At 32.8% G+C, this 27,271-nt stretch overlaps 1 protein-coding gene across 1 annotated transcript; it reads right to left on the bottom strand.

Annotated features, from left to right (window-relative positions):
• Nucleotides 1–16,334: 16,334 nt before the first annotated feature.
• LOC138326202 (uncharacterized) lies at nucleotides 16,335–17,453 on the bottom strand. The gene has a single exon (XM_069272329.1). It carries the CDS (start codon nucleotides 17,451–17,453, stop codon nucleotides 16,335–16,337), a length of 1,119 nt encoding a protein of 372 aa, XP_069128430.1.
• Nucleotides 17,454–27,271: the final 9,818 nt, after the last annotated feature.

Below are 27,271 nucleotides of genomic sequence, written 5' to 3'. Positions count from 1 at the left end.
TTCTGTATATTTTTGGCCTCTTATTGTTATTTGTTTATTGATGTTTTTGTTCCAGCTTCCCCCCCCTCGGCTGCTGGGACAGGAGGGCTAATAAATTTGTTTAAATGAGTAACATAGTATAACATGTTCTCCAATTTATTTAGGATTCACATATTCAGATAAATACATTGTTAATGATTTATGGGGCCTACAGTCCTCCAACATCAGACATTCTGAGCATGAAGATGAGCACCACGTTTGTTCATAGTCGATGACCATGACCTATATTTAAAGTCATAATGGGTAATAGTACCAGAATGGTGACTTTCGATTTGAACCACTTCAATTATAGCCAGACTCCATAAAAATAGGATCCATAAGAACATTCATGTTGAGTTATGTAAGAAAGGATGACCTCCACAATAATTTAAGGTCATGCCCCGTGCTTTGAGTTCGCATATGGGAACGTACTTCATGTACATGTTCTTATCTATAGCCCCGAGGATACTCTGGCCCTGACACCAACTTATCTGTTAACATTGTGACAATCTATCTGTCATAATGTCTAAGTCTGGTAGTCATCAGGATCTATCGCGCATAATGTCAAAGTCTTGTTGTCAGAGCCAGGAGTATCTCGGGCTAGTTCCTATCATTAGACCGCTAAACACTGCACTATATTGATTGAGTTTTTTTATTTTTTGCCTAATATATATTCAGCTCGCGGTTACCTCTTAAAATGTTGAAATCGTAGTGCCAGATTTGGCCTTACGCAACGTCAGTCGGCATATTTCTAATATATCGTCCATGCAATGCCGGGAAAACGTACACAATACCATTTATATTGGGATCTTATGTACTCCTTTGCCCCCATATTACATTCCCATTTTACTGAAATTAAACCAACTGTGTAAAAAAAAAAAAAAATATTAAAAAAAAGCCTAATAAATATAGGCAGGTTAAGCGGTGACTAGTTCTATCAGTGCTATTTAGCTGAAATTTGCCTGAAATGAATCCTAAACATGGTTCCGACAAAGTTTTTGTTATTTTTTCGGGATCGAATCCAATAATCCAATAGATGGCAGCCACAGCCGCCATCATGAAAAAAAATATTTTTGAACTTCTTTCCTACAGTGTGATTTAGCTGAAAAAATCGCCCTAAAAGATGATCACTGACATGGTCTCAACAAAGTGTTGTTTATTTTTCGGGTTGGAATTGAAAATCCAAGATGGCCACCACCTTGATAACCCATTTTGGGAACTTTCTCTTTCAGTTCTACCGATGCGATTTAAACGCTTAGCTGAAATGCATCCTGAGCTTGGTCCGATTAAAGTCGGTCCTTTTTGGGTCGATCCGAAAATCAAGTTGGCCCGCCTTCCACTGCTCCAATCTTGAAAGCACTTTTTGGAATTCTTTTTCATAGTTGACAAATGGCTGAAACTTGCCAGATGCGACGACCATGACACCATTATCTTATTATTTTATTGCCAAGATGACGACCATGACTACCATATCTTATTAATTTTCCTATATGACTGTTGCCAAGGAAGTCATGGTGACTGTTTAAGGCTTTTGGGCCTCTTAGTTGAAGTAATAACATCCCCCACCCATTCCCAGCATTTTTCGAACGTTTGAGTGTAAGTAGTGTAATTTGCAAAGAAAATCAGGCTATTTCCTAAACAAAGTAGGTATGGATTTCGATTTGGGGACAAAAAAAGATTTGTCGTGACATTTATCGATGGAAGTGGAAACAGAAATTTCCGAATTTCACTATCTCCTCGATACATGTATTCACAGCTCGTGTCGTTTGAATGTTTACAATCCCTTGTATAAAATAAAAGAGAGTTTGTTTTGTACTGTATATAAAATGAGAAACGGTATATGTAGATGTTTTACTAATTCGAAACAAAACCTAAACAGCAATATGGCGTATTTTTTTATACAGCAGAGAGTATCCTGTAATCCAAAACGGGCTAGAGATTCGATATCATTCCTAAATTAGAAAGGATGGAATTGATTGTATTTAATACACATATTGATCAATTGTTGATAAATGTCCTCCAATTATATGTGAATGTCACGACCCGGTGTGTATATATATTTTACACTGCCAATTTCTGAATAAGACACTCCCTAAGTCCGACCAAACCCCGAATGGCTGACTGCCGGTATTGCCTTTTGTACAGCTTTACTCAAGGGTGCTTCACAATAGCCGAACTCTTATGGTTTTATGTCTTTAAAGGCGTCAGATTTAAGTACAACTACAGTGTTTTATGTACATTCTGTCTGGGGCGATACAGAAACCTCTATACAAGTTTAAGGGTATTTTAAATGCTCGTTATAAGGTTGGATGTTCGTTGAACTAAATTATACGCCTTGACAAGGCTTAGTCCCTCGCTGCACGGACAATTAAGTCACGCCAATGCATTCCAAAATGTTCTGAGAAATCGTAATAAATTCCCAAATGAATGTGTCTATCATTTTTTCCAATTATATTCTGCTGTTTGAAAATCTAAAAATAAGTGACAAATTGTTGTCCTCTTTACATTGAACATCAGGAGAAATGATAAAAAGTATGAATTTTAGTAATTATAGTGGATTGTGCACTCGACCACTTCTAAAATACGTAGTTAATAATAAATATATATAAAGCTATAAAAAACTAGATGTGGTGGATTTACATAGATTAAAGTCGTGTCTCCGCTAGGCGGTAAACCCCAAAATTTTTTTTTTTTTTGACTTGTAACATGCAAGCACACATGAAAAGAAACAATTTCTCTGTGTCGATAGATCCGTAAGGCCTGATTCTTAATTTCCTTTATAAAAATTTTACTCTGTCGAATCTAATCTATATTCTATATTATGTATATTTTTATATATAAGGGCGCATTGAAGATGCCGAGGAGGGATTAGAAAACTTTGGCGGCGAAATGCCTTTGTCATGAAGGTTTTTTCTTAAGGTAAATTGACCTTATTTTTTATTTGTGGGGGAACAAAAATTGACTATTTTGCTGTGTTTTATGTAAATATTGACCTGAGAAAATGGCTACCTGGAAATTTATCTGAAGGACATTATGTCTGTCATCGACCATGTTTTAGATATCTGCAAGCAATGTGTTTGTACTTGTTTTTTTTTTTTGTATTTATCCCTGTTGTTGAGCTACGAAACAAAGTCATGCTCAAGCTATTTGGCAGCGTAAAGGATCAGAATCTCAGATGGAAAATAACTTACATGTACCATACAATATCAGATTAAATCTGATAGTTTTATACTTACGTATCACAAGACGCTTTTAACCTTTTATTCACCACCAAACTGTTACCATACTGATTATGGGAATATGTAATCCTTACAACAATTCATAGGTTTTAATTTTACAAGTACGAATAAAAGATGAAAATGGTTTTGCCGAGGACTTAGCCAAAATTCATTACTGTTTTACATCCTTCAGCGCCAGTTAAAAATGATTACATACAGTCAGATGAAGATGCAATTGTTATGGTCTTACAATTTCATTTGACATTTTGATACATTTGTGGTTATTTTTGTAAAACGTAAAAGTTGATTTTCTGCAGGTATGTTTCTGTGTTAATCCCATACATAAGTCATCACAAAAAAAAGATTTTTTATTTCAGAGCATAGATTCAGTCTACTTGTGACTCGATGTTTACAAGGCATCATAACTTGCCTGACCTTTTGAAAAATTTCTCAAAACGTAATTCAACAAACCTGATGTTTTTCATTAGATTAACTTGAATACACACATGAGTCATTTTTGTCCTGCTAGTTATACGACACTTATAACTTTTAATTAATTATCTCGAAAACAATATTTAGTCTGCAAAAGATAAATCTTATGAGTGAATCTTGCTTTTGATCGATTTTATAAGGTGTTGGATTGAGTTTGCCACTTGGAAAAAATACATGCACACTGTTAAGGCAGTTCATCTTGAACCCGTTTAAAGAACTCGGAGTCGGGATTCATTCAATGAAAGTACGATTCAGGATATTTTCTTGTGCGAAACCGATGTGTATTTCTGGTCAAATTAATGGGCAAATAACATAAAGACTGTTTTTTCACCCCCCCCCCCCCCCCCCCCCCCCCCCCCCCCCCCACCCCCCCCCCCCCCCCCCCCCCCCCCCCCCCCCCCCCCCCCCCCCCCCTCCCCCCCCCAGTAGTTCCGTCGAATATTCATTTTGGGTAGACACTGAAACAATAGCTAGTGAAGATAATCAAGGTTACATGGTAACAATAACATTATGAAAAAAAACTCATCAGTAAATCCATAAAAACGATCGGACGCGGCAGTTGGATGTTCGATGACTTAATTATAAGCCTTGACAAGACTAGTCTCGGCTGCACGACAATTAAGTCACGCCAATGCATTCAAAATGTTCTAGAAATCGTAATAACTGTCCAAATGAATTTGCTTATCATTTTCCAATTATATTCTGCTTTTGGAAATCTAAAAATAAGTGACAAATTGTTGTCTCTTTACATTGGAACATCAAGGAGAATTGATAAAAAGTATAATTAGTAATTATAGTGAGTTTGCACGACACTATAAATACGTAGTTAATAATAAATATATATACATATAAAAACTAGATGGTGATTACATAGATTAAAGTCGTCGCCTTGCGGTAATCAATTTTTGACTGTACATGCATGCACCATGAAAAGAAACAATTTCTCGTGTTATAGATCCGTAAAGGCCTGTCTTAATTTTCTTTGTAAAAATTTTACTGTCAATATAGTCATATATTATATTATGTATATTTATATATAAGGACGCCTTGAAGATGCCGAGGAGGGTTGGAAAACTTTGGCGGCGAAATGCCTTTGTCATGAAGGTTTTTTCTTAAGGTCAATTGACCTGAACAAAAATGACTATTTTGCTCTTTTCATGTAAATTTGACCTGAAAAATGTCACCTGAATTTATCTGAAGACATTATTTATGTCTGTATCGACATTTTAGATATCTGCATGCAAAGTTTGACTTGTTTTTTTTTTATTTATCCATGTTTGAGACGAACAACATCTCAGCTATTTGGCAGCGAAAGAAGATCAGAACTCAAAGAAAATAACTTACATGTACCTACAATATCTGATAATATCTGATAGTTTTATACTTACGAATCAAGAAGCTTTTAACATTTTATTCACCACCAACAGTTACCAACATTATGGGAATTACAATCCGTACAACAATGCATAGGTTTTAATTTTACAAGTACGAATAAAAGCTGAAAATGGTTTTGCCAGGCTGCCAAAATTCATTACATTTACATCTTCAGCGCAGTGAAATGATTACATACAGTCAGATGAAGAAGCCATGTTATGGTCTACAATTTCATTTGACATTTATACATTTTTATTTGTAAAAGTAAAGTGATTTCTGCAGGTATGTTTCTGTGTAAACATACATAAGGCATACAAACAAAGATTTTTTTTCAGTGCATAGATTCTTTCTACTTGTGACTGATGTTTACAAGGCATCATACTTGCCTGACATTTGATTAATTTTCAAAACGTAATTCAACAAACCTGATGGTTTTCAATAGATTACTGAAGAACACTTGACATTTTTTTCCTGCTAGTTACGACACATATAACTTTAATTTAATATCTCGAAACATTTCTTAGCCTGCAAAAGATAAATCATATGAGTGAATCTTGCTTTGATCGATTTTATAAGGTGTTGGATTGAGTTGCACTTGGAAAAAATACATGCACTGTTCAGCAGTTCATGTTAACCTGTTTAAAGAACGATTGAATTCATTCAATGAAAGTAGGTTCAGGATATTTTCTTGTGCGAAACCGATGTGTATCTGGTCAAATTAATGGGCAAATACATAAAGACTGTTTTCAGTAGTTCCGCCGAATTCAATTTGGGTAGACACTGAAACATTAGCTAGTGAAGATAATCAAGGTTACATGGTAACAACAACATTAAAAAACAACAGTTAATCATAAAACGTCGGACGGCACACGGATGATTATGAAAGTGGATTTTTAGTACGACCAATGAGAGAAACAAAGGTGGGAGGGGACATCCAAAGAGCTTCTAGGGCGACATATTTGTATGAAACTCTCGTCGAACTTACCACCATTCAATCTGACTAAATCACCAGTTGATAACTGATTCGTTACACCATTGCATGAACACCTACAGATACTGTGTTAGTACAGTGAACGAAGCTATGAAAAGGTACTACGTTAGTACAGTGAACGAAGCTATGAACAGGTACTGTGTAAGTACAGTGAACGAAGCTATGAAAAGGTACTGTTATACAGTGAACGAAGCTATGAACAGTACTGTGTTAGTACAGTGAACGAAGCTATGAACAGATGTTTACATGTGTATGAAAAGGTACAGTGAACGAAGCTACTGTTAAGTACAGTGAACGAACTATGAACAGATACTGTGTTAGTACAGTGAACGAAGCTATGAACAGGTACTGTGTTAGTACAGTGAACGAAGCTATGAACAGGTACTGTGTTAGTACAGTGAACGAAGCTATGAACAGGTACTGTGTTAGTACAGTGAACGAAGCTATGAACAGGTACTGTGTTAGTACAGTGAACGAAGCTATGAACAGGTACTGTGTTAGTACAGTGAACGAAGCTATGAACAGGTACTGTGTTAGTACAGTGAACGAAGCTATGAACAGGTACTGTGTTAGTACAGTGAACGAAGCTATGAACAGATACTGTGTTAGTACAGTGAACGAAGCTATGAACAGGTACTGTGTTAGTACAGTGAACGAAGCTATGAACAGATAACTTCAAATAGATTGGCCACCATTAGGCAGAGCACCAGAACATCACTTAAAACCATGCTACAAAGATGTAATTGAATTTATTCAGTTTTGCCGTAAAACGTTTAAGAGCTAATGGATGCGTTACTAATGCATTTTCCCAGTGATTTGTGAAAAAAATAGTAAAATTAGAAAGTTAAAAACTCAGACAGGAGAATATATATATAACACTTAAACAGGTTTCACTATGACAAAAAGAGCGAAAGTTATAGACCATACAACTTTAACTTTTGATAAATATTCGAACATTGTTTACATACATACACATACATATGTAAAATAATTTTAATTACATTGAAGGTGCGGGTGTTATCACTATGCAAGTGGGCATTCGGTTGGAAATATCAGTGTCTCACTGCGTTTCAGGTGCTTATTGATTCATGCTGCTTAATTTTTGTCCAGAAAAATCTGTGGCCTTTCCTCAGTAGTGTGTTTTGAGTTATTTGTATGGAATAATGGTCTTGAAATAATATGATCTAGCTGGTTCGATAATTAATTTTTGATGAATATTCTATCATTGTTTACATATATATATATACCTATGTAAAATATTTTTCATCGCATTGAATGTGCGAGTGTAGCTGTGTTGATATCGGAAATGCACATACATGACAATTACAGGTGTGAAGACTCCAAGAATTCCAGAAGGGAGACATGATCCGGGTATATATGAAAAAGAGTCTTATATACCAGACCATCCATTCTAACCATACGAATAGGAAAGTCGATGTGGTATGTGCTGCCAAGAACAACCAAGCGGGGTATTTCCTTACAAGTGTGACTGTTAAATAGAAATCAAAAGACAAAAGCATGGTCATCTTAATGAAAGGTAAAAAAATACATTCTGACAGAAAATTAAACTAAAATAGATTTAATCCATTTAAAATTAATGGAAATTTATCATAAAGACCCAAACTTTTCATCGTATTATAGTTTTCTAGTAAACAACAAAGTGGTACAAAAATTGGTATATATTCTTTGTTAAAGCTGTAAATACTGTTATACTTTCAATGGAAGATCATATATACACCATAGACTTTATATTAGAGCAGACATTGTTATAAGCCGACTTATAAGATATGAATGCAATCATAATGCATATATAAAATATATATTATGAAGGAAATCCTTAGATATTTGTATAGTTTTCATTAAAAGACGCATAGACGGGTCACGAATGGAAGATTATCTCGATTTAGATCCACATTGTTCATTGTTGAGTTAAAGTCCCGCTATACGTAACAAGCTGCAAAAAGTTAATTGAAAATCTGCCGAAGATATTGAAATGATTTTCTAAATGTATAATTACTAGGTTAAATAGATAACGACAACAATATCAGTGTTGATAATGCATTCATGTACATACACGTACAGTAATTATAGTATTTTAGCAACGCTATTTGGATGTCGGCTACTTTCGGTTTGGTGCGGTCCCACAATCTTTTCAAAAGTTTCCGATCATATTGACATCTCGTTATTTAATATAATTTCTGCATGATTAAATATCCACTACGGTTCCGAAACACATATTAACGAAAGTACAAAAATATTCCATCATTTTCATCATATTTTCATCATAATCATAATTTATTGATTTTCTTTATGTTTATCATCATCTTCTTCATCATGTCATCATCATAATCATTATTATAATCATCATGATTTATCGTCATCAGTAGCATCCTATCTTCATAAAATATCATCCTCATCATCCTTATCAAAAATATTTACCATCATCAGCATGTCATCATCATCATCAGTAAACATGTAAAAGAGTTTTGGTTTAGATATGTTAAAAATTCAAATCTTGATGATAAAACTTTCTTATAAATACGTATATTACTCATTAAATAAAAGTACAGTGAAACTGTTTAGTGTTCAATAAATTGTACACAAGTCGCACACAATGTTTAGGACGCATCTTTAAAGAACAATTGAAACTGAACATTTGAGCTGCTTTGTACCCCTTGAATAGGTCTGATGATAGTCAATATTAAAGGGGCAATTCAGAATAGAGAATATTAAAATTTGTACATATATCGGAAAAAACCAGTTCTAATGGAAATTAGATCAGTCGGTTTTACTGTGATATGCCTGAAAAGCCCATGGTGGTGACATGTGTGTGAAATGTTCAAACTCGCTCGCTGTCCGCCATTACACACTGTGGTCAAATTTCTTGTATGCCGAACCCTGTCCCTTGCTCGTAGAGTAATGCAACTTTTGTCTAGAACTGCTCAAATAGCTCTGACAGTAGTGTGTTTACCTATTTAGGTGAATTGTTTTGCCAAAAAATCATTTTATCACCATCTTAGTTCCATATTGTACCTGCTTAATAGTATTTATCAACGATTTGATATTTAAACGATATTAATTAAAATACTTAACAATGTTGGGGAATTTGTCAATGTTTTACGTTATATGTATCATAAGAAATGTAGAACAATACATTAATACTATATTTGGCTTCTTGGTTATATAAAATAATTAGCCTGAGTGAATTGTCTCTTTAAAAGTGATCACATCTTATCAAACATTACAAACTATAGAAGTGCATAACAAAATTAGAAGCGTTATATTCATCTTTAGAAATATAACCACAATACCATGTCATATGACTAATTGTTGGTTTGTTAAATAGGTTTAACATGTATTTCGTTCGCTTTGGGAGACTGCGGTATAATCGTCTTGTTTCCCCTTGTAATAGTGAAACTCTCGCCCTATTCATACATAATCTCGTCGAAGCATGTTGAGTGAAGGTTGGCCGCATATATTGATATTGTCTAAATGTATAATTATGATAACTTAAACATCAATTTCAATGTTGATAACCGTGTGATAAATTATGTGTCCTTTTATAGTGCTAAAACATCGAAGCAATTCAGTAAAACAGCACAAACGAATTAAAATACAGATCCTTATAACCACTCCATTCAATAGAGGATCTTATAACAACATCCCATAAGGGGTCATGTCCAGATGAACTTTATACCACATGTACTTCAGATTAAATGCATTTTTTCACCTTGCTACATCAATTGAAAACGACATTTCGTCCAAGTATAGAACAATAATTTAGCTTTGTTGTGTACTTTGGTCGAGATGACTACGTAAAAGAAAAAAAAATTCTGACAGTTCCTTTTTTTCAAACCATTTCGTCCCAGTTCTGGCAGCAGTAATCTGATAAGTTATTTCCAAAGGTCATCTGGACGTGACCCCTATTACATAAATAGGATGTTGTCAGATCCTCTTATCACACGTAGTGATAATAAAAATCTGTATTTCAATCAGATTGAAAACAACACCTTCCACTATGGACCAACTATACAAAATACTTCTTGACGTGTCCGCATTGCTGTCTGTATAGGTAAATAATAGTAAAATCGTCGTTATTTGTCATACACAGCTCGAAAAGTACAGAGGATTCCACGTACAGTGTACCAGCCCATACAGAACGAAAACGCTGCACAGTCTGCAAAGATGGCTACCCAAACATTGATTCTAGGACGTCTCGAACATAACTAGGGACATAACATCATTAATGTGATGAGTTGGGGTGTGACATGTATTAAAGTGAGTGCCAAATGCTTTCTTTTAACTGTCAAGACCTCTTTGGTCCCAATTAAACCTACAGAAATCCTACAAACGCTGTCGCCAAATTTGTACTACATTGTACAATTCCCAGCTTTTTAAGAGCAGTAGGTAGCTGACCATAAACAGGCGATTAGTCAGAATTTTAAGCCTGCGATTATGGTCAGTTTTAGCGGACTAGAGTGGATGTAACCTTATTAAACGATAAAAAAATGATAAGCGACCTAAACATGAAAGGTTCAAAACACACGTTAACGACGTCAGATAGCTGGTATCGAGCATAGAGCCGTTCATTCCTACATATTTTTGATTTTCCGGCTTTGGAATTTGACGTCAGAAAGCCGACAAAACCTCACAGGGGATAAGTTCCCTTTAATAAATGTTTTGTTTGAGTCTTAAAATTTTCTACTAAAAGCGTACCCTATGAACCCTTCCCAGTGGTAATTTAAGCCAAATGAGTGATTAATTATGATTTGTTGAAAGTTAATTTGTCGTGTACAACACTAGACCAAACGATTTAATTGCTTAACGATCCGTGCCGATCTCCGTTTGATACCGGAATAATATTTATTGATGTCGATGGCATTTAAAAACGTTACTTGTCAGGTTTTGCAATACGTATCGTTTTTATAAACAAAAACTTAAGTATACATTTGTATCACACACGAAGCATGTTTTTGATTAATTATTCCTAATTGTCGGTACAAAACACATCATCGTCAATTAATGAGACACCATTTGCGTATACATGTATGACGTCACGTCGAATGTTATTTTATATTTTTGTTTTCAAACTATGTGATTGGGAAGTTCATTCAACTGTAAAGTTTTATCTCAGATATCACAAATCACTTCAGAAAAAAAAAAAATAAACTGAAGTGTAAAATTGAATTACCTGCAGAAAAACGCGACGTCAACACCTGAATTAAAAATCACTTAAGGAGTTATTGATCGTAGCAGGCTTTTCCTTAAGCATGAAAAATATTTATATGTTAAACTCCCCGAGAGGCCTGAACAAATTACGTGTATACACGGGACAAGAGGACTTTTAAAAAAAGTTCATCCGTCTTAAAGTATTACGTGTTTACCGAATATAGGTTTTATTTACTTGTATTCAAGCTATAATAATAAAGATCAATTGGTTGAGAGAACTATGAACATTAAATAAACAATTTCCCTTGCGTGTTTCGTCGATCTTAATATCTAGATAGTTTCAATTAACTTGGTATGATATTGAAAGATTTTGATTTAACGAGGAAGTGACAAGGACATTTAAATACCGATAAGTGCATAGTTAAGTATCCTTACGATGTGTTTTTTACTTTAAAATAGGGTGCATGTATATGCATGCTCTATTAGACCTGAATAAAATAATTCTATGTTCAGAAAGGTTAAACACAATGTGAAATATGTATGGTTTGCCGTTCGCAAACAAAATTGATAGAAGCACGTCTTAGCATACATAAAATGTTACTGATTCTGCAAATACGTTTGAGTGTCCAGTCATTGTGTTGGTATAATAATGTGATTCACGATAAGTCTTTGATTACATTCTCAAGCGGCAAGTTTTTGGCTTAGTTTTCATCTTCATAACCATCGTGATTGTCGTTTGTTTTGTTTAAGTTCTTATAATGTTTCAATATACATGTTTCCCTTTGGTTCATAGCTTCAAACATAGACAATCGACATATTTTCTTTCAACAGTTTCTTTTTACCTTCAAAACATTGTCGCAATGTCGGGTGTTGTACAGTAGGCTAGACTAGAACCATTGTGTGATGATACAGTAATACTGGAAAACTATCGGAAATATCGGAAAACTTAAAAAAAAACCAAACACTTTGTAATCTGAAATCATCAAAGTTTACTTGTAATTTAGCAGTCCAATATTTGATACGTCTGTGATCAGTACTAGTGTAGCCTTACCATACACTCTACCATGATATATTCACGGTATCTTTTTGTTGTTGTTAAGAGCTTCAACTGGTTTCATAGATTGAAATACCCGTGATTATTCCTTGTAAATATGAGTATCTAAATGCGCGAAATAGGTGTTGTTTTATGTTTGAAGTGTCAGTTTTTTGTTCTTGCTTGTTTGTTGGTATTTTTTCTGTCTTTATGTAAGAGATTAAAACAGACAGGCAGAATCTTTCTTTCCTCAATATAGAGATTACATGTCATTCATGTACATGACTGAACTTAAGAGAACATGATAAGTTGTGTATAAGTTACATATTGCTAAATAATGCAGAATGATTATTACAATGACAGAATGTAATGTTATTCCTATATTAAATAATGTATACCCGTAACAAGACACGATTATGGCTTCAACTATCACTGAGCATTTCAGGACATAGCATCTTTTCTAAACGAATATAATATAAACTTAGTCTCCATGTACAAAATCCGGGACATTGTTCGTAGTTAAGTAGTTTCCTCATAAAGAAAAAAAAAACCTTTAAATCTTTATGCTTTTATTTTTAGATATCAAATAAGGAAGGTATTTCAAGTTTGAAGCATGATAATTTAGGGAGAAGACCTACAGTTTTATAGGCAATACCTGATGTCTAATCCCTTTGTCATTTTCATTAAAATTGTTTGAAACTAAAATTGAAAAAACCTGGTGTTTGTGAGTAGTTACAAGAGCATTGATAATGATAAAGCCGTATAAACAATATAAGACTTGATGGATGCTTTTGTTTAAGTTTTCTAGTGATTTTCCTTTAAAATCAATTACCTATTACTATCATCAAGACAAAAGACAATCGTAAGTGTATACATGTACTATAAAGCTGGTACATTTGTGATAACCTTGATAAGTATCAGTTTTCTTTGTCTACTGTTATTTCAAATTCTTGATATGAATTCTTAAAAGTCTTTTGTTTTCTATTTATCTTTTTACATTAAATTTGACATCTAATTAAAAAGAAACAGAATTATGGAGAAAGAAGACATTAACATAATTTCACTATGAGAAATATATTCGAATTTACGTTTCCGTTCGCATGTCAATACTTATTTTCACATCCTTTAAATAGCATTGGTAATAGTATTTTTCAGACATATGAAATTAACTTTATTGTGATAGGTCTTTTTATGTGTGTCTTAGGTGGTATCATGAAAACACATGTTGCATAATACTACCCGCACCTGCGGTATTGTACCAGGTTTAATAAGCAATCAATATATTGAATACAGATATAAAGACCTCATAGGCGGAAAACTAATCTCAACTTTCATTGAAATCATTGAAAAAATAAAAAGGTATTGTTATATAATGTTACGTACAATATATTGTATTGTGTTGATACAACCAGTTGGTAAGTTTTGCTATTGTATCACTAACAGTATATAGTATAATGATTAATCCATACAATATGAGAAAAAAAACCCGCTATTTCAAGGAGTTTCCACACTCATTAGATGTTGATGGCCCGTTTCTACCACAATATGGCGTGATATTTCACTCTCAGGTCATTGTATAAATGTGCTGTGTGTTGGATGAATATATTGATATTCCAATACTTTTGATTGGTCGAGATTTTACACTTTGACCAGAGCTACTCTTTGTTTCAGTGTTACGTCACAAATCGGTAACGTCATCAATAATCGAATGACGTCATATTGTTGCACTCCGATCGCTGTTTGCAGAAGAAACCGCTGTTGAAACCTCATGCGTAACGGCATCGAGCAGCTTCATGCTTTCTTATTCTTAGCATAAACAATTGACTCGAAATTCATAATTGTCTTTTGGTCAGTTATATATCTTGCTCTTTGGGGACACTTCATGTGATTTCAGCATAACTTTGTAACAAATATTTGATGATTATTTGGCGGGAAGTAGATGCCACGTTTCCGCAAACATGCCCGCATGTAGTTCAACAACGAGTATAGTTTATAAAAAAATCTAGATTCAAAAACACATTCAGTAAGTAAGAATGCAGAGGATAGCTGTTAATAATTAAAATGATTTGCTATCTATTGATGCATTCTTTAAACAATTAGGATTTTTAAATATCAATGAGTGTCTCTTTGCTTATGAAAATATCGTTACCCTTTAGCAAATAACGTAAAAATCCTAATATGGCCCTCTAGTATATAATCAAATTGTAGTGGAAAGAGGTCACATAACTCGGGGTTGTTGGATACGGAATTGATTTCACGCTTGTGAGTTATTTTTTCAAAGGTTATAATTGAAACACGATGTATTTTTAAAAGATAATTCACTCGTGTGAAATAAATCCCGTATCCAATAACAACTCGTAGTGTAACCTCTATGCCTCCTTGCCTTGCCACGCTTCATTGTGACATTTAAAAAAACCTGTTGATTCCCTACGGATTGCAATAGATGTTGTTTTCTTCATTAACGCTCCATTTCATTTCATAAAAGTTCTTACTGCTGCCTGGAAGTAATATAAGAGTTTGCTTGATAATAGGTAAATGACATAAAACATGGCAGTCCCATGATTAGCTACATTGCAAAAAATGATTTTAATTGCTAATAGAGTTCAGGAAGCTATTTGGCGGAAGATGTATTACGGGTGACATAAGTACATGTAGGTCAAATGATGTGTTTTTACATACTGTACGTATAAAGTATACGGTGGTATTCGTGGTACAAATGATTTCTATTTGATTTTTTTTAATTCGTCATAGATATACATAAATTGATACAGTGACGTTTCCAATCAGTAAGAGAAGAATACAGTGATATGTCTTTTTCATAACAGTAAAAAATGGTAACGGACTTTGTATAAACTCTGATGGATTAAAAAAATCGCTGTACATATCCACTCCGATTTATTTACCATAATAAGCCCGTAATTACTTGTGTACTAAAACTCGTAAACAATCTACGTGATTTTAATTATTTTGCTATACATAAAAAACATATCACTTTAAATGTGATTTTTTTTGTATCTATCATTTACAATGCTCGGCCCGGTAATGTTTTGGCCTTGTCAACTTATGTCTGCAATTCAAATTTTTGAATTTGCAAATGAATAATAATCTTCTCTTTCAGGTATATGTAAGTATTGATTTCGATGCCCTTGGCCTGTGAGCGTAACGACATATTTGTAGAAGACATAAGAAAATTTTGCTTTCAAAGTAATGACGTCACAATGGATGTTTTCCCTCAAGCGAAATAACTCTGTAATGCACATAGACGCAATATGTAGGTTCTTCATCTTTATCATAGAATATTAATGCATGCACGACATAATTGTCGTTACAAATAAATACAAAATCGTTATGTTTTTAGATCAAATGTCGTTTATAATATGAATCATTATCAGTACTGTTACATCTCTTATACACATCCAGGTAGTTCACAAGACAGTGAGAATAAATACACCAATTTTCCGAGAATTTAGCACCACTTACGTATCGTGTTGACGTCACATTTGGCCTTGACACGGCCGATGAACGTGTTGGGAGATAAGATAATTTAATTATAACGTCGGGTGGGTGTATAACTACCGGAAACGAGGCCGTTATCAGGTTTACGGACTATAGTACATAGTTGACCAGGTTCGTTTAAAGATCGAGGAAAAAATCAATGATCCTACAGAAATAGCTTTGAATCAATGTTTGTAACAAGTTCGTCCATCAAAGTGTACTTAAAGTTTCAATAAAATGGTTAACAAGGAATCATTCCTGACAGGAGTAATGACGATAATGAGTTAAATTGCGTGTTTTGGTGGTAGTGATCATATATCCACATTCGAGTTTTATCCCTATTAGTAGCACCACATATTTTGTCAAAACATGTCTGTATGGTAAAACAACAAATTGGGACGGAATATCAATTTTAACATAGACAACTTATTTAACATAACATCAACTATGTCCATTTAATATCAGTTAAAGTCATTGTCGTAACTAATAAACCGTGTCAGTTGCCACTTCCGGCGACTGTCGCGGTTGGTTGCACCATTAGAGTTCAGATATGAGCCGTCACGGTTTGACTTTCCGTTTGGCTACAGTCCCACAATGGCGAAATAGAAGGTGTTTGATAACGCGGGTTTGGTACATTCCCGTTTGCCATTAACCAACTATATAAACGTCTGTCCGTTGTGGACATAGCCCGGACGTCCGGTCGTTCGTTGTTATTGCTGACGGATCTTTTGGAAATATTGTCAAACGACTTGTTCATATTATATATACCATTTCCGGTTCCGGTACAGGAAACACTATCGCGACTATCACAGTCTATTAACGACCAAAGGTTATCATTGCTGTTGCTAAGACGATGTGCTTTTACAATGTGAATGTCATTTGTTTGCTTGATAACACGAGTATCAACTTCTATAATCCCAGCACATCCGCCATTCACAGTATCACTCATTTCATTTGTAGTCGTACTTCCTGTTGGCTTTAGTTTGGTATTAGTACACTTTTTAATTTCTTTAGAACTCTTCACTTTAACTTTCTTTACGTTTACCTTCGACTTGTCGTTAGATCTGACCGTTGCACTTTTTGCTCTTGGTTTTAACACTTTGGCTTTGGGTTTTTCCTGCGTTGATTTGCTTTCAAGAGATGGAGGAGCACTTTTGATTCTCCTTTTCTTTACACTGACTTTCTTATTTGCGTCAGATTTGTTATTCAAACTAGCACCGGTAATTTGAGCTACTTTATTAACTGACTTTCTCGTTGTACTGATCTCATATTTACCTTTTGCTATTGTAGTAGATTGTGTATTTTCCGAATATATCTGTAATTTGTCCGACAGTTCCTCTCCCAAGTCATCTGATTCCGAATCCGATTGCGAATCTTCAGATCCACACGAATCCGTCGGAGAGTCCGAATCCGAATAAAAATCCCGTGGCGGAATCTCCCTGATAAACACAAGGTTATCCTCTGTTGGGAAAGTCACACGTTTTTTCAGCCGACTGAGCGAACTTGATGTGGTTGAGCGACCTCCGTCGCTCTCTCTATCATATTCATCTTCTTTGTCCCTTCGTCCATCATCAGACGTAGAATCTTCCCGAGGAGATATATTGTTCCGTGACTGGTCAAAAAAGTCAAGCGAGTCACAAGACTCGTCATCCGAGGAAAACATTTCACTCTTTTGAACAATGATTAATATATCTGCTTTTAAGTTTTAGCTGTTACCTTTATCATTTCCATATTGATTTTCACACGTCCAAACAATGTACAGTTTCACATTTTCTCCTCTTAACCGTTCTTCCACAACTAGATCACAACACGTTGTTTACGTTCTTTCAAATATCCTACCCTTCCCGTAGGTGGTAAACAAACTTTATGTTGCTATTTGAATCATCTATTAATTGGCACTGTCCGCTGTATTTCGTATTGGTAATTAATTAAGCGAGGCTGTCTTTGTCTCGCAGCACAATGACGGTCGTTACTGAAGCACCTGTCCTGTTCATAGTAGACCTGCTGTGACCTCACCCACATATGCCTAGGTCTGTGGGAGTGACATGCATTTAATCGAATATATTATACACTTCTTAAATCACGGTTATTACGTCCATGTATAGGATTATCCTAATCTATTTCTCACATTGGCGTTCTTAAGATTCCGTTTCTTTTCTTGACTCTATAGTTCCTTGATAACTTTCAGCTGCGTACGGCCCGTTCGTTGTTTACAGTTTAAAGGTATACAATGTATGTATACGTAGACGCACAGTACTACTGGTATCAGAATATATTTCTGAACACGAAAACAGATAAAGTGCTGTACCGCGACTTAGTACACCCAACAACTATGTCAATTCCCTCGTGGTGTCTGTTTATCATATACATTTAATATCAACTTCAGGTGTTCGTCGCAATGCGCATGTGCACAGGTATAGATCTTTTATACCTATATACCCGATTAGGGTCATAAGAAACTCCTTCTTATCCTAACAAAAGATTATATTATACATTAAAGAATGGTTCCCTATTGATGGCATACCCTTCAATACATATTATTCATGATTTGCTCATTTTAAACTCCCGAGTATTAGTTTAGTTGTGTCACACACTAAACATCTCAGGTGAATTTCACCTGTGTGTAAATTACCATATCGAGTCAGGCTGGATAGTCTCCCAGGACGCGACACACAGATTTACGGGAGCTTATAAATTTATATTTATTTAATACAAGGGTCCAAACGATTTTTAACTACAATATGGGTATATACATGTCAAGAGGCTGCTGTCAGAGTATAGCTTAATAAATATCTGGTGTACGCTATGTGGTCTACTAGAAATATATATATCTCCTGGATTTTCTGACCTAAAACATTGGATTTATGACCGATATATATGTATTGTTTATTCTTCACTGTTCAAATAGAAAACTTATTGATATTTACTGTGGTCTAGTTAAAAATACTGACATAGACTTTTTGGCCATGAAAAATCAGACCTGATTTCAACGCTAAAATTTATCATCTGATAATGGAATATCAATAGATAGGAACTGTGAAATGTGAACTTTAATGAAAGGTTATTACGAAATTTATCACTAGCCTTAGGGCATAAAGCTTAAGTCACATTAACGATTTCGAACGAATAGATATGTATAACAGTACAGATGTACATGACAACGTAAAACTACAAAGCTACATTCATTTTTACGGGGATATATTTTCGCGATTCGACGTGATCGCAAAAATTTGCTTCGCTAAATAGGCCTATATATAATGAGATATGTACTCTTATAATAACTCTGGGCCCAGTTTCATGAACATTCCTTAACTTTAAGGAATTCTTTAACTTAAATTTTCCCATAGAAAAGCATCACAAAAATTAAGTAAAAATCTTATGTTAAGGAGCCTTCATTTAAACCTATAACACTTTCCTATAGAGAGTTCTAAGTTAAGGGATTCCTTCAATTTAAGGAATGTTCATAAAACTGGGTCCTGGAAATTTTTGTGTCTTTAGATTAAATAAATACGGTGTATAGAGTTTATAAATCACATTATGTATTTACAGTTTGTTGTAAAATGTTATATACGATACGCCTTTATAGGGGATACAGATACAATTTAAAATGTTTCGTTTGTTTTGAGTTGTGAACATTTTGAGAAAAAGATGAATGGAGGTTTCGGATGCCCGGTCAAAGTACTAGGTACTTAATTTCATCAACTTTCCTTAACTTTTATTATAACTTCAAATCATGCATAGGAAAGCAAACAAAGGTCAAGAAAAGCTTCTTAACTTAGGAGTTTCCATTTAATGTCTGTAACCCTTACCTATAGAGAATTTGTATGTTAGATGATTTGTTACTGATTATGTAGAGAATTTGTATGTTAGATGATTTGTTAATGTACCTTACCTATAGAGAATTTGTATGTTAGATGATTTGTTATTACCTATAGAGAATTTGTATGTTAGATGATTTGTTATTACCTATAGAGAATTTGTATGTTAGATGATTTGTTATTACCTATAGAGAATTTGTATGTTAGAGATTTGTTTTACCTATAGAGAATTTGTATGTTAGATGATTTGTTATTACCTATAGAGAATTTGTATGTTAGATGATTTGTTATTACCTATATAGAGAATTTGTATGTTATTACCTATAGAGAATTTGTATGTTAGATGATTTGTTATTACCTATAGAGAATTTGTATGTTAGATGATTTGTTATTACCTATAGAGAATTTGTATGTTAGATGATTTGTTATTACCTATAGAGAATTTGTATGTTAGATGATTTGTTATTACCTATAGAGAATTTGTATGTTAGATGATTTGTTATTACCTATAGAGAATTTGTATGTTAGATGATTTGTTATTACCTATAGAGAATTTGTATGTTAGATGATTTGTTATTACCTATAGAGAATTTGTATGTTAGATGATTTGTTATTACCTATAGAGAATTTGTATGTTAGATGATTTGTTATTACCTATAGAGAATTTGTATGTTAGATGATTTGTTATTACCTATAGAGAATTTGTATGTTAGATGATTTGTTATTACCTATAGAGAATTTGTATGTTAGATGATTTGTTATTACCTATAGAGAATTTGTATGTTAGATGATTTGTTATTACCTATAGAGAATTTGTATGTTAGATGATTTGTTATTACCTATAGAGAATTTGTATGTTAGATGATTTGTTATTACCTATAGAGAATTTGTATGTTAGATGATTTGTTATTACCTATAGAGAATTTGTATGTTAGATGATTTGTTATTACCTATAGAGAATTTGTATGTTAGATGATTTGTTATTACCTATAGAGAATTTGTATGTTAGATGATTTGTTATTACCTATAGAGAATTTGTATGTTAGATGATTTGTTATTACCTATAGAGAATTTGTATGTTAGATGATTTGTTATTACCTATAGAGAATTTGTATGTTAGATGATTTGTTATTACCTATAGAGAATTTGTATGTTAGATGATTTGTTATTACCTATAGAGAATTTGTATGTTAGATGATTTGTTATTACCTATAGAGAATTTGTATGTTAGATGATTTTGTTATTACCTATAGAGAATTTGTATGTTAGATGATTTGTTATTACTATAGAGAATTTGTATGTAGATGATTTGTTATTACCTATAGAGAATTTGTATGTTAGATGATTTGTTATTACCTATAGAGAATTTGTATGTTAGATGATTTGTTATTACCTATAGAGAATTTGTATGTTAGATGATTTGTTATTACCTATAGAGAATTTGTATGTTAGATGATTTGTTATTACCTATAGAGAATTTGTATGTTAGATGATTTGTTATTACCTATAGAGAATTTGTATGTTAGATGATTTGTTATTACCTATAGAGAATTTGTATGTTAGATGATTTTGTTATTACCTATAGAGAATTTGTATTTGTTAGATGATTTGTATATTACCTATAGAGAATTTGTATGTTAGATGATTTGTTATTACCTATAGAGAATTTGTATGTTAGATGATTTGTTATTACCTATAGAGAATTTGTATGTTAGATGATTTGTTATTACCTTAGAGAATTTGTATGTTAGATGATTTGTTATTACCTATTGAGAATTTGTATGTTAGATGATTTGTTATTACCTATAGAGAATTTGTATGTTAGATGATTTGTTTATTACCTATAGAGAATTTGTATGTTAGATGATTTGTTATTACCTATAGAGAATTTGTATGTTAGATGATTTGTTATTACCTTTGGAGAATTTGTATGTTAGATGATTTGTTATTACCTATAGAGAATTTGTATGTTAGATGATTTGTTATTACCTATAGAGAATTTGTATGTTAGATGATTTGTTATTACCTATAGAGAATTTGTATGTTAGATGATTTGTTATTACCTATAGAGAATTTGTATGTTAGATGATTTGTTATTACCTATAGAGAATTTGTATGTTAGATGATTTGTTATTACCTATAGAGAATTTGTATGTTAGATGATTTGTTATTACCTATAGAGAATTTGTATGTTAGATGATTTGTTATTACCTATAGAGAATTTGTATGTTAGATGATTTGTTATTACCTATAGAGAATTTGTATGTTAGATGATTTGTTATTACCTATAGAGAATTTGTATGTTAGATGATTTGTTATTACCTATAGAGAATTTGTATGTTAGATGATTTGTTATTACCTATAGAGAATTTGTATGTTAGATGATTTGTTATTACCTATAGAGAATTTGTATGTTAGATGATTTGTTATTACCTATAGAGAATTTGTATGTTAGATGATTTGTTATTACCTATAGAGAATTTGTATGTTATTACCTATAGAGAATTTGTATGTTAGATGATTTGTTATTACCTATAGAGAATTTGTATGTTAGATGATTTGTTATTACCTATAGAGAATTTGTATGTTAGATGATTTGTTATTACCTATAGAGAATTTGTATGTTATTACCTATAGAGAATTTGTATGTTAGATGATTTGTTATTACCTATAGAGAATTTGTATGTTAGATGATTTGTTATTACCTATAGAGAATTTGTATGTTAGATGATTTGTTATTACCTATAGAGAATTTGTATGTTAGATGATTTGTTATTACCTATAGAGAATTTGTATGTTATTACCTATAGAGAATTTGTATGTTAGATGATTTGTTATTACCTATAGAGAATTTGTATGTTAGATGATTTGTTATTACCTATAGAGAATTTGTATGTTAGATGATTTGTTATTACCTATAGAGAATTTGTATGTTAGATGATTTGTTATTACCTATAGAGAATTTGTATGTTAGATGATTTGTTATTACCTATAGAGAATTTGTATGTTATTACCTATAGAGAATTTGTATGTTAGATGATTTGTTATTACCTATAGAGAATTTGTATGTTAGATGATTTGTTATTACCTATAGAGAATTTGTATGTTAGATGATTGTTATTACCTATAGAGAATTTGTATGTTAGATGATTTGTTATTACCTATAGAGAATTTGTATGTTAGATGATTTGTTATTACCTATAGAGAATTTGTATGTTAGATGATTTGTTATTACCTATAGAGAATTTGTATGTTAGATGATTTGTTATTACCTATAGAGAATTTGTATGTTAGATGATTTGTTATTACCTATAGAGAATTTGTATGTTAGATGATTTTTTATTACCTATAGAGAATTTGTATGTTAGATGATTTGTTATTACCTATAGAGAATTTGTATGTTAGATGATTTGTTATAAATTTGTATGTTAGATCTATAGAGAATTTGTATGAATTACCTATAGAGAATTTGTATGTTAGATGATTTGTTATTACCTATAGAGAATTTGTATGTTAGATGATTTGTTATTACCTATAGAGAATTTGTATGTTAGATGATTTGTTATTACCTATATAGAGAATTTGTATGTTAGATGATTTGTTATTACCTATAGAGAATTGTATGTTAGATGATTTGTTATACTATAGAGAATTATGTATTTGTTAAAGTTAAGAATATTGATTAAAACTGGGGCCAAATATTTTTAAGCTTAGCCTAGTAGTTTAAAACGCCCATTATGTTCCTGAAATAGAACTTACATTATTTGATATCATATAATAAGTACAATGACATCGTAAGAACATCAATATCGATGACCTAAGATGAAGTTACGTGTACAATACAAAACAAATGTAATATCGTCTGTGTAATTTTATGTCAACAGTGAAATTTCAAAATGATCAATTTCGTTTCACAGTGATACCTTAAAAAAACTGTTACGATTAAGGTATGCACATTCAACATCATGGAAACTTTCACCTTGTAATACATTGCGTATATATTTCATTATGAAAATCCGTATTTATTCTGGTATGCAGGATAAGATAAGATAAGATAAGTAAGATAATTTATTAACGTCTCACCTTCAAAGATTTACAATCATATTAAAACATTAAAAGGTACAGATCTTAAAAAAGCCACTCTAAAAAGAGTTATGAGAGACTACTCCCTTAAAAAAAGTCAATTTCAAAATTATATACATAAAACATATTGTACTTTTCTCTTTAAAATATATCATACATGTATAAAGGTATTAAGAAAAGAACATATTGCACATATTTCACCACGTGATTCCGTCAATAAATATAATGTATTAAATAAATGTATGGCTTTAATGAGTGGGACAAGCGAGAGTGGTTGGGTCCATCCCTACCTACAATTCGCTTATCCCACATCAAAGTCAATATATAGTGTATTAATATATAGACACATCAGTTAATGAAATGCAAAAAATTCGTTACGTTCAGCAAATGTGGATAACGTACGTTCCAAATCAGATATAATTTAGAAGGACGACTGACCGAATTATGTTATCCTGTTTACCACATACCTATGTTGTAAATAATACAGGTGCTTTTGACAGGTATTCACAGAGATAGCTGTCAGTTTATACATATTTTAAGATTGAATTGAATTTATTAGCTATTATATTTATGCAGTAATTACTACCAAACAGGCTAAGATACTGTATGTTAGCAGTAAATAGATTAAAGATAAGACTTATATCAAAAGAGCGATTTAATTAGAGGCCATGGGTGAGGGACGGATTATAATACACCAAGACCATCGACAATGTCTTTGTGCATGAATAGTATCTATTTAAGAACGACAATTGTGGTAGAATAATTAATTTTTGATGGGTGTTATTTTTGTTGGCAGTGTTTTGGCATTGACGGTAGGAGATATACAAATATGGGTAGACATTTATTATTAGTACAAATTATAGGTAATAAAAATTGCTGAGGATTTAATAGATTAGCTTTCCTTTCATACTTTCATTTCCTCCCTTAATGTGTGATCGTGTCAGACAATTCTATTTTAAAAGAGACGATACTTTTTTACGCTAAATTAATACTTATTGTCAAATCATATGTGTCTCATGATTCAACAGGAGATTTTAACAATCAAAAGTTACTTACAATGCATAGGCTTGGATTTTACAAATAAGTGTACAAATAGGAACTGAAAATATGTTTTGGCAGTACTGCCAAATTCATTATAATTACATCAACAATGCAGTGAAATTTCATTTCACATTTTATTTCATTTCACATTTTATTTCATTTCACATTTTATTTCATTTCACTTTTTTACAGTGTTAGTAGTATGATTGTAAAATTATTTCTGCCAGTATGTTTCAATTAAATCTAAACATAAAGGCAATAAAACAAGAATTTTACAGAGCATAAATTCTGTGTTGTAACAGAGTTAAACATTTATCAGGCACGTATCATACATATTTGTGCGTTCATTTAAATGATTTTCAAAAGTTAATTCATCACATATCATGGTTTTTTAAATAAAATACTGAAGAAAAAGAACATTTCAAAATTTTCGTCCAGTTATGGCACAAATAAAAAAAAAATATGGTATAACTGAGAAAATGGAAAAGCCCTGCGTTGAGGACCAATGCATTTTGGTTATAAAGAAAACTTTAACAGCCGTTTTTAAAGTCATAAAACTTGTTCTACAATACACATAAATGGATCCTAATGTTACGATACGTATCGGGCGCCCAATACACAGGATATAAAGTACGATAGGCTTTCAATTTTTATTGATAATAGATTATTCCGTTGAATACACATCACAAACCCTGTCTTGTTTACCTTACGAATTTCATTATTCTATTGTGTTTTCGGGTCTAGTTTGTAGTTTGCACCCCTCGATATTTAAATTTAATTATTTTCTTTACAACAAAAGGCTACATTTTAAATATGTCTTGCAAATATTGACCTCTAATTCCAAAGGAAGTAAGGCAGATTCTGAAGAATCGAAATCGATGGCGCGTTGACGGTCGGTGTATAGACAAAACAGAGTAATGTCCGGACGGTTTGTGATTCTTTGTGATCAGCCCAAGTCTCAGGGACGTTTCGGCGTGCTATCGGGTACATATACAATACAATAACACAAAGTGTTTGATATTTCGTTTATCGGTACAATGGAAGAAATCGACCGAAATCATTATGCGGCTCTCGACACGTTTCTTACAGTCCTTCTCAGTCTAACGTTATTGCATAGAGTTACATTGTATTTACTATGCAACTGCGTTATCTGCAAGGGAGTGGGAGCTATCTGGGTCTAAATACAAACATTGATTCCTGGTCAGTTCCTTGAAACAGAATTATGGACTATTGTTAGTGATTTGGCAGAGGTTGTTTCTCAGAGTAGGTCTAGCTACTTTGTATTTCGTAATTCCATAGCAGCATACCAATTTTCATTCTAAGACAACACCACTTGTCAAGAAGTTGATCACGGTAAAAACGGACTTTGCCCATGATTTTATTTATGTGTGCAAGTGGGATGTTTTTTTTAATGAAATTCAGTAATGAAGGATAGAACTTTGTATTTACCCTTCTGACGTAAATAGTGTAAATATATATTTTGTTTTGCTATATTTTTAGTCCTCACGTAGTACATCTATAGATTTAATCTCCATATCAATGATAAGTTTGTCAACACAAAAGAAAAAGGAACAGGCAAAATATTTTGCAGAATTTGCATCCAAATCTTGGGTTTGTGAAATTCAGTTCAGAAAACTAATGACAAATTAAAGAATTAGGTCACAGTAACCTAGTTAAGTCTTTGTTCTATTTTATAATTTTACACTTTAATATTTCGGCTGAAAACTGAGATTGTTCAACGATTTGATAGCTTGAGAAGATTGATGTTTAGTACTGCATGTGGATCTTGCAGGGCGACAGGCACAATTCGAACATCCTTCCTTCAGTGAAGGTGTTACTTGACATAAGCTCGTAAAACAAGCCTAAATAATTTAAAAACCTGCAATAAACATGGGAAAAAAGGGGACGCTTAGTGCACAGATGATACCATTTATTGAATATGACCTTATCTATGGACATGTGACCTAAGCAATGTGACCCTAGGATGTAATCATCTCAAGCAGGTCATGTCAAGATCCACATGCAGTACTAAACATCAATCTCAAGCTATCAAATCGTTGAAAATATTAGTTTTCAGCAGAAAGTTTTTAATGCTAAAATAGAACAAATACTTAATTAGGTCACTGTGACCTACATTTTGAATTTTTCATCAGTTTTTTAACTGAACTTCACAAACCCAAGATTTGCAAAAAATATTATCCCTTCTCTTATATTTGGGGCTTAAACAATAAAAATGTGAATTTTCATCCTTTGACTTCGACCTCTAAAATTACCGTGAGCCCGGAAAAAAACCACTTTTGTTTATATGGTCAACATACAGCTCGATATCACACAATACGCTTTTCAAATTAACATTCAAGTTATTTGTGCTTAAGAATTGTATGTTAAGAAGGCTAAGGTATGATTATGTTGTGTCTCTTAGTAACAGTGGAATGTTTGCCCACTTTAGAGTGCTACAGTACTGAACAACACAACGCATCCTGTCACGTTAAAATGACAACGGAAAAACTAGTCGTCCGGCTTCCTTTAAACTAACTAT

This window comes from Argopecten irradians, chromosome 6 (assembly GCF_041381155.1).
Source record: "Argopecten irradians isolate NY chromosome 6, Ai_NY, whole genome shotgun sequence".
Classification (NCBI taxonomy): Eukaryota; Metazoa; Mollusca; class Bivalvia; order Pectinida; family Pectinidae; genus Argopecten; species Argopecten irradians.
This window is presented reverse-complemented; position numbering and strand designations above follow the sequence as displayed.

Bases quoted from the DNA above. Each gene is read 5' to 3' on its own strand.
- LOC138326202 (XM_069272329.1), bottom strand. From the start codon at position 17,453: ATGTTTTCCTCGGATGACGAGTCTTGTGACTCGCTTGACTTTTTTGAC.